At 37.4% G+C, this 10,088-nt stretch overlaps 1 protein-coding gene across 1 annotated transcript; it reads right to left on the bottom strand.

Annotated features, from left to right (window-relative positions):
• Positions 1 to 4,163: 4,163 nt before the first annotated feature.
• On the bottom strand, positions 4,164 to 8,350 carry LOC116259319 (30S ribosomal protein S10, chloroplastic). The gene is made up of 3 exons (XM_031637072.2): positions 8,000 to 8,350; positions 7,835 to 7,891; positions 4,164 to 4,662 (listed from the first exon to the last, which is right to left on the bottom strand). Exons 1-3 carry the CDS (start codon positions 8,249 to 8,251, stop codon positions 4,351 to 4,353), a joined length of 621 nt encoding a protein of 206 aa, XP_031492932.1. The 5' UTR covers positions 8,252 to 8,350; the 3' UTR covers positions 4,164 to 4,350.
• Positions 8,351 to 10,088: the final 1,738 nt, after the last annotated feature.

The raw sequence follows: 10,088 nt of genomic DNA, 5'->3' as shown, positions 1-10,088 counted from the left end.
CGTGATTTGTAATTTTTTCTTAGATTTAGCCTATTCTTGTTGTGACATAGTTCAGCTTAGTTTCTCACCTAATAATAGGCAGGCATAGGCAGGCTGTGGAACCCAATGCCGAGAAAATGAGATAATTCGCCTCCCTCAATAAGCTCTCTGGCCTGGTGTGTACGACGATCTCAAATTTTGGCGCAAGTTAATCTCAAGATTTCCATTAGCAGAATTTGTTTCATGATTCCTTTCTATTCTCCAAAAGAAAAAAGCTTTTCAAGAACACATTTGATCTATTGAAAGTAAGTAGCACTTGTGAAAATTTTGAAATACAAACATATTTCTAATCCTATAATGCAGACTTTCTGCCAATACCGCTAAAGATTACAAAAAAGTAAAGCGTTTCCCTTTTGGTAGCAGATTTTTCGTGCCCTTTTCTACAGTAAAAGGAAATCAAATTGGCTACGTCTAATTAATGAAACCAAACGTTAGGGATAGAATAGTAGCTTTATGTGATTTCTTTTCTTCTTGACAAGCGCCGAGTGATAATGGGTTCATGTGATAAACTTGTTCATCGGCCAAGAGAGTGCATACTTGTCATGCCTTCTTTATAGTACCCCTTCCTTGCCCCCACAAGAAAGTCCTTTCAACTTATGGAAATGATAGAAGATACAACACACCCACATAGAAAGGTGCCTCCTTGAGACGGGCAGAGCTAGAAATTTCTGGCTTAGAGTTACTAGTAATAAATTTCAAATTTTTAAGAAACATCAATATATAAATGGGAAAAAGTTTTCGAAGATCTTAATATAAAAATAAGTAACTTTTTATGATTCCGTGTTGGTAATTACCTACACATTACCCACACGTGCCTCTGCCCCTGTTCCTGTATTTAAAAAAAAAAAAAAAGAACCAGAGTGTAAAGTATGGGATTTTTGGTATAGCATCCTTTAGAGGACCAAAAGGTAGGTAGATCGTCCCTGTGGTAGAATCATGGTGAAAAAGACAGGGACAGGGCCATTTCGAGAATTTTCCGCCCTCTCATTCTGTCACATCCCTTGGGGGTGAGGTAAGTGCTTGCGACAAGTTCGCTGAAGAATCTGCATGTTTTCACTTAACCATGTTTGACTAAGGATTGTGCATGATTGGGAAAGAAGGCCGATACGTTAGAGACAACAATTTCGCTTTGTTTTATGGCTCTTTTGGTCTTCCAGGGGTCGTGGGAAAGCAAGGCCATCCTATGGAGGGCTTTAGCTCCTGCAGTATTTTATCTCAAGGCAGAAGTGAGCAGGGGCTGAAGAGAATATGAAACTCGCATATCTAAATTTTTAGCACTTATTTGTGAAACTGGATATTTTATCTGAGTCACATTAGTGTGAGATCCCGTTTCCTTTTACCAGATCCAGCTAAATGGTTTGGAATTCAGATTGATAATTGGATATGTCTGATCCATTGGCATCCGTAAATGAGCTATCAAGTCGAACATGAACTTACTTGGCAGGAGCTATCGAGTTAAGCAGAAGGGGCAGTATTTGTTCAAGTCAGCTTAAACTCATTAGTTGAACCAGCTAAAGATCTACTTCACTTTTCCTAAATTTGGTTACTTGCATGAGCACATGTACAGGGCCAGGGGAAATATTATACATTCCGTTCAAAGAAGGTTTACAGCTAACAACAGTGAGTTTTTTGCACAGCAGACTATATGGCCTGCATGGGCCCTGACCCCACCTCAAATTTTTTTTTTTTAAATTTGCATCTAAATTTTAGTAAATTTTACTTGTTTTATATAAACATTTTGAAAAATGATATTTCAGCCCTAATCAAAATTTAAAAACTTTAATTTGCCCTTCCTCATGAAATTTTTTTGGCTTTACCCTTATATGTCATGACACATAATGTGCTTCAAATTTAAGAATTGACATTAGACTATGTGCTTTTGGATATGTAAATTGGAATGATAAGCTGAAAATTTTCAGCCGGTTGAAGACCCTATTGAAAAACAAATTGATGCTTGAATTAAGATTTATCTTGGCTCATCACTGATTAGCAGATACCATATATTGAAGCCTTAACATGCCACTATCCCCCATTAAATGGGCAAAGCTGGGACCATGATTAACGTGAACCCAATTCAAGCTACTCAGCGATTTAATGAGCTGACTCGGTGACGCCTTGCTTGGTCGATTCAGCTTGTTTCCCTGCCTAACACTCGAGTCTCTTTTGATGCCATTTGTTCCATTATATGCAAAAATTGACATTCTAAACCATAGTGGGCATAACTCATCTAAGACGGAGCCGTTTCAAGAACAATAGTACTTTAAATATATTTAAATTCAACACTGTATGCACATAAACAACTATAATAAGCTGGGAAAAAGGTGCGGCTTGGCTGGAAGTTGGAAGTTATTCAAGTAGCACTTTAGATGCAGATCGGCTAAATGGGGTAACTGATGTATCTAATTCTTAGAGAGTATTTTTCCCCGGACAGTGTCACACTTTTAGGTATATGGTTTGACATGTTCTTTCTATGCTTAGTACCGTAACTTCATAGACGTGCTACTACAATTGATTTACTGAAGATAATATAGTACTTCAGGAAATTTTTGTAATAAGGTGTTTCTTGCGCAATTAGAAAACCAATGGCTTACATAACACTTAATCGCAAAAGCTAGCAAAGTTGCTTTAGTACACATCCCCCCAATTTGGGAAAGCAAAGTGCGTGTTCGACCTCATTTGGTCAAAGATTATCTTTCTCCACCTCATTGTCTTGGACAATGCGTGACATGTTTGCGATGGTATTAGGGTACCTTAGATGGTTATTTGGCTTCTCCTTAACCCATTTAAATAAATAAATGAACATACATATAATTATTTATTTATATAATATAATTGAATTGTGATTCTGACTTTTTCAAAGTCACTCAATCATCTAATTAGGGATGTCTCCATCATGATGGACAGTTAAGAGGAAAACAATGAGAAAAAAGTGAGATATTTTGATGATATAGTATTAGTTCACACATTTTTTTTGTTTTTTTGTGACTTTGGATATATATATATATAATTTCAATGCAGCACAGCTTGTGTTATATTCTTTTGTGTGCAAGAATGGTTTTTTGCGTCTGTAAAATAAGAACATCCATCCTGTAAGATCTTTCTAAGATACATCCTGTTCCCCAAAAATTAATTGATCATTTGATCTACGAAGTTTGTCACGAGTTGAAGCCCTAACCTAGTGGTTGCAAATGTGAGCACCAGACGACAGCAGTGTCGAGGATTTACAAAATGCTTTCAGTTCATGGAGTGGGTTCCCTCCAACGTCAGCTAGAAATGAAATTAAGCCTGGTTGTTAATCACCATGACTAAGTTTCTCGCTTGCGATCAGCAGCGTGCGACCTCACTCGAGTAAACATTCACGTAATGTACGCGGATAGATTTATGCTTCAAATCACTCATCAGCATATTTTTATGGCCACAAGATGAGGAGCTACTATTTTGTAATAGCAAAAACCTGGGATCGGAGAGAGTCAAAAATAGGACTTCGTGCTGAGATAAGAATGGACTATTGGAGCCAGTAGCATTGAGTTCAGCTACTCCGATCCATTAGGGTCTGAAACTGAGGCATTGGAGTACTTAATTGCCTTTTCAGGGATGATTCTTTCAGCACGGGGCATTAATGAGTAATTTGCGGAATACTGATGTGTTTTGCCAATATGAGTGAACTGGTAACCACAGGTTACCGTCATTAACAAAAACTGTCCGGCCTTTGAGAGCAAGCACAACAAGTTTGGGTTCAACTGCAAATGAGAATTGAGGTCATCCTGAAGAGGCTATTTATAAAAGAAACATTTTGAAAAGGATGATGAGAGCAAGAACCGCAACATCTCAATCAAAAACCTGGAATCTTAGCTCAGGCTTGCCCTCCCATCGTTCAAAGGATTAGAAATTACACCATAAAAAGCATGTTCTCTAAGAGGAGGTGATGCTTACAACAGTTCCATGTTCAAAGATAAGTCTCTCTCTATTTTTGCACATTAAACTTGCATTTGGCATCTTTCTGCAGAGCTACTGTTGAACTACTGCCGAAACAAAGTGGTACCCATATCTGATGGCATGGGCAATGTCCAACAACTGTTTACACAATAAAAGTAGCTACACCACTTTTGTCAGTACATCTAGAATGAATACAACGTAGTTGACTATATTATGCCTAAGCTTGCATCAGAATCACTCAACAAACATTAGTGATGACAGGACAAACCTGGTAAGAAAACATGGACATCACCAAATTTAACATTGGCAAAATTGTACTCCACAAACTTGAACAAAACTAGAAGGGAATGGTTTATCACAATACATTGAAGTTCATTAAATCTTAACCTCTACATCCACCCCAGCAGGAAGGTCCAGCTGCATCAAAGAATCAATGGTCTGGGCAGTTGGATAAAGAATGTCAATGAGTCGTTGGTGTGTCCGAATCTCAAAATGAAAGCGTGCATCCTTGTTTACATGTGGAGATTTAAGCACACAGTATATCCGCTTCTTGGTAGGCAGAGGAACAGGGCCCATGGTCTTTGCATTGGTAGTTCTAGCAGCATCCATTATCTGTTTGCAGGAGTCCTCAATCAAGGGTACCCAATAAGATCTAAGCTTGATTCTTATCTTCTGCTTGGGTGCCATCTGACCACACAGTTCAAGTCCTTAAGATGACAGTACAACAACAAGCTATTGAAGACGGATATTAGTTGCAATGACATGCTAACTCCTATTTATTGTGAAAAATTATGGCTATTTGAATTCCTCAATGTAATACAAAGGAAAGAGCAACTTGAATTCCTCAATGAGAAATATGCCAAGTAAGAGAACTAGTTCAACCTTTCATCAGCAATTGAGCTGAATACTGTTCTCTAAGCCTCTAAGGTAATGTCAGTTGCACAGTTAGTATAAGATGCAAAAAGCAGGTTAATAAAAAGAGGTTTCACATGCAAAGCAGTGCTCTAAAAATCAGTTTGTGAATTGAATAGCTGAAGGTACTGATTTTGTGAATAGGCTAACTCACCGATTCAGCTGAATCGGCTGTGAATGTTCAAAATATAAAAAAAACATTTTCTGGAAGAAGTAAATGAAATGTAAAAATTAATTAAAAATAAGAAAATTCTTAAAATACTTTAAACTTTAAAGATATTTAAAAGCCGAGACATAGCATTCTTGAACCGGCTACCAAATTGAAACAGTTTTCCACCGACTTTATCTGAATCAGAAGATTCAGGCGAATTATCATAGCAGTCAGACAAATACCATGTTTTAAGCGAAGAATCACAGTACATCCGGAGGACAATTCCCTTCTCTAAACAAGGTTGATGCAGTTTCACTTCTCTTTATTGAGACCTTTGATTGACAAGATTTGCTTACAGAGACTACAGACTCAACCATCACTTTGCATTTTGAAACTGAATTAGAGCTGAATAATGCCAAGGCCAGACATACTCATAACAGCACTGTCTCGTCTTACAGTATCCTATTCAGTAACCTGGAAACATGCCAACCCCTACCAACATATAAGCAACAAACTCACACATTCTAAAGTTTCCTGTGCATCTCTAATGAAAAAATCAGAAGAAAACATGGCGACATGCTTGTCTCCTGTGGAGATACTATGTCCATGAGAGATAGAGAACAAGAGTGAGCAAGAGAGAGAGAGAGAGAGAGAGAGAGAGGTTCCATGCATGTGCATGTTTTCTAGCCAACTGAAAAAAAAAAATTGGGAAACAAAAAACTCCAGCAATTGGGATTGTTTAGATCATCTACTTGAAGTATTTAAAATTTATGAGCTGGTTTCCTTTATCCACCAAATAATGAAAGTAATTGGAGTGTAGACCCAGCAGCAAGTATTCATTGCAAACAATATGCAGTTGATGGATGAATACTCATCATAAGTAGAGATGAAATATCATTGTGTTTATTTAATATAGTAAGCAATGGGAACCATATTGAAGCACCACAAATTGTACATGCAGGTGGACGTCGAAAAAAATGTTAAACAGAATCATGATATTAGGGCAGTTGCTGAGCCTTTTCCTGGGTAGCAGTAGAAAGATGACACTTTGGAACTAGAACAAACCACTAATAGGCTTCAATATGGAGAAAGAGCTATTACAACCAAACTGCATATTTTCAGCAGCTCCCCAAGGAAGCAACAACATACTCAACTTGTATAATAAGATTTAGTACCTTTTTGGTTTTCTTGATAAGATATGCTCAAGAGCTGGTGGAAATGGAAGTTAGGCTGTCTTTGAATCCTTTCAGTTTCTAAACTACAGATTTTAACCTATCAGTCTTCCTCCTAGTCGGTGACTCCTTCCAGAAAAAAATTGTGTTAATCATCCCCTCTCAGCTGAAGCATCAGAAAAGATGAAATCCCCTCTGCTTGGTTCCCCTTGCGTTGTTCAAGAATGGGTGTTTAGGTGACATCTTTTCTAGCTAAAAGTTTCTGTATCATCTCCTAATAGCAGAAAAAAGAGGCCCAAGTACTTGGTTCACCTTAGACTGATCAAGAACGAACTGCCCACCCTGCACCTAAAGTGTACTTCTCAAACCTAGCAGGGGCCTATGAATATGGGATTTAAGAGTGGCTCTGCTTCAAAAAGATTATTCATATATCTCAATGTAGTGGTGCATTCTGCTCATCTCTATTCATTGGAGGGATAAAAAAAGTACACTACTGCAAGTGGCCCCACACTGGGCATAAGATCACCAGGTTTTACCTTCCCACTTCTTATCTAATGAGATATGCACATTGAAACTATCCATGGTAGTCTATCTGATCAGACCTCATCCTGTTGAACTTATATGACAGAAGAAGAGTAAATTACTTGTCATAATAATATTCAGTTTATGTTCATATTGCTATTGTTAGTTTTTTTTCTTTTCTCATGTCTTGCTTACTGAAGATATCTATCCAAGTCTCCAAGAGACTATGCTTGATTGCTGCAAATTGTTGAAGCTGAATAATTAGGTGGCACTAAATGCACCATACTCCTGGCAAGGTTAAGATACATGCAAATGTATATCAGCAAGCCACACCACCATGTACCCAGTAGAAATCCAGCTATCCTCTTAACATCCAATAAGTTGCACTGAGAAGCAAATTTGAACCATGAACAAAGGGCAATCCTACCTCAAGCCAAAAACAAGGAAATAAGGAATCGTGTTTTATTAGATAAAGACATAGTATGGGTACACAAAACATACAAGAGTCTTTCATCTTCCATTTCATAATACATGTACAGAGACCAGGAATTTAGATGTTAGGATACCCTAGGTGAAACAAACTATTATTTACATCTTAAAGTACACAAACTCCTTTAGAAATGTTTTGTCCTTTTCTTCATCAGGAAAAAAGAAACCGAAAACATCAATATCAAACATGAGAAGCCCCTTACTTTGACCTGATAAACGACAACTTGGCTGTTCAAAAGATGAAGCATAGGCAGACAAGAACAACATGAAATTATGTCCCCAAAGAAGCGAGAACACTTCACGCAACAAAAACTAAGAAACCAAGGACCTAACTACGATATTGAGTCAAGAGTGTGGACAATGAAATTGGGGAATTCCACTAGATAAGACCCAAATCAACAAAAGAATTTTGTGAATTAACCATAAAAACTGTATCATAAACCTCAGCAGCAAGGAGCGCGGAAACTTACCTTGCTTTACGCAATATAGCTCCGACGGACATGAATTCTAATTACAAGATAACGCAGAAGTGCGCATAAACTAAAACACCAATAATACCGTCTCAAAAAGAAGTGGGAGAAAAAAGGTAAAGAAAGAGGTTTAACAGAAATACCCTTTCAGCATCCTCGCTCAAAGCTAGTGGCGAGACACCAGCAATGTCAGACCCAACCTACCGAAAAACTCAACCAAACAAGGATTAGTCGGAAACACGCGAGGAATTTCTCCAAAGAATGAATGAAGAAGAAGAGAAAGAACAAGAACAAGAAGAGTAACCCACCTCTACTGATTCCAGCCCCGTTTCAGATTCAGGTAGAGTATCTATAGTACCTCCATCTTCAACGAGGCCGGAAGCGGCACGCACCCTATAGGAATGAAGCAATGAGGGGGCAAGGGACCGCAGAGAGAGAGTGGCACCCTTGACCGGTGAATTTGAAGAAGTGGGCAGGACGCAGAACAATTTGGGAATGGTGGATTCAGAGAAAGTACGGAGTGGAAGGGCAGAGACGCCCCCAGGGACGGAGGATGCCATTGGTCCTAGCTCCCGTGCTTGCAGAACAGAAGCACCCGCTCGCGAACTCCCTATCCGACCTGAGAGCGCAGGATGAGTTATCCGTTGGGGGAAGACGGGAGCGCAAATGGATATGGTCCCCGTCGGATACTGGATCCTGAACAAGACTTCGTTACCCGAATTTTTGACCTTCGAATCAAGCTAAATTTCTACTCATAATTCATAAAAGCCGAATAAATTTGGGTAGTATCCATATTTAAAGTTTTTGAGGTTTTCCCACAATATTGCTCACTTTATTGGATAAGTTTTTAAATTTACCTATTCTCACGTTTTCAAGTGGCGTAAGTGTCCAAAAATCTGAAAAATGATATAAAAATCAAATTTTTAGTATCAATTAGATTTTATGAGCTAAAAAGCATGGACCGAGAATTTGAAACTCTTCATAGAGCTCATTTATGCATTAGAAGAACAGGATCTTCCTGTTGTTTGAAATATAGAGATGGCATTTATATAGTTATTTTAATTTGAAAAAAAAAATCTATATAACGTTACAGTACTTCTAAAGCCATTTTCCCTTTTATTTACAACCGTAACTATTAAGTATGATTTTTTTTTTTATAAAATTTTATTAGTAAATGATAAATCCAAATATATCCAATAAAATGAGGACCTTTATGGGAAAATTATTAATTTTTCAAGAAAATGTAACTCTTAAACTAACAATCATCTTTTTAGTATTTGACGGTAGAATATGAGTCACTGAACTTCAGCCAAACTTGTGCAATCAGGAGGTATCGATTCGACTAGACAATGTAGAGATTGAAAATTTGGCGTGCAAACATGCTTCTCTCAAAATCTGAAGTTGAGAACTTTCAATCTCCCCAGCACCTGCCATTCATTACCGTTGTGGTTTGAGACGAAAGGGCCATTACTTACCATATCCAACATAGGTTTTCGGCAAGACTTGAAAATCATCTGAAATTTCACAAACATTTTACATCAGAAAGCCTCATTTTTTTATCAAGATATGACAAATTGGGTCTCCACTAAATCATGATGGATACATATAAAATTGGATTTGTAAAAATTCAATTGAAATTCCATAAATCTCAATTTGACATATTTTTGTAGTCCATGTTTTAGTCGTCATAATGTAATTATATAATTATGGGGGATTAAAATCAACTGGCTGCCAAATGTTGCCAGATGGTTAAATTTTTAAAATATGTTGCTAAACATTTTTAGTCACGAAACATTAGCATTGGTCAATCTGTATTGGATTAAGATTGATTGTAGGGTTAGGAGACTAGATTTTTAGTGCTCCATTTGTGGTGTGTAGATGCAGCCATATAGAATAGTGGGTGAAGAATCTATGGAGTTCTTGGCTAGGTCCTTTCACAATATATATCTACCCCCGCTGCTATTATTGAGTGTTTTTAACGTTATGTGAAACTCAAATAATAAAACTAGTAGATGGCATGCTGCTGCATCTAGTGGTGGAGTCAGAAATTTTGGCTATGGGATATTGTTGTAAAAATTTTCATTTCTAAAGGGGCACAACAGATATAAATAAGTAAATAATCATAAGACATCTATAAATAAATAAAAAAAAATTTGTTGACATAGGCAACTGCCCACACCAGCCTATATGTAGCTCCGCTACTGGCTGCATCATACAAAGATTTACTTGACTTTATTAATGCATGCGGTCTATTTATAGTTAATGATGCCTCATAATCTTTTTACTTAGTCTATTGTAGAAAAGGAGAAGAGAATTTTCAATGCCACGTAGATTTAGTTTATTTTACAGTCTTTTAATTTCTCCCTCAAGGTATTGCCTTAGAACAACCTCTGACCA

Source organism: Nymphaea colorata, chromosome 8 (assembly GCF_008831285.2).
Source record: "Nymphaea colorata isolate Beijing-Zhang1983 chromosome 8, ASM883128v2, whole genome shotgun sequence".
NCBI classification, from domain to species: Eukaryota; Viridiplantae; Streptophyta; class Magnoliopsida; order Nymphaeales; family Nymphaeaceae; genus Nymphaea; species Nymphaea colorata.
Note: the sequence above shows the minus strand (reverse complement) of the source record. Positions and strands in the feature narration are given on the sequence as shown.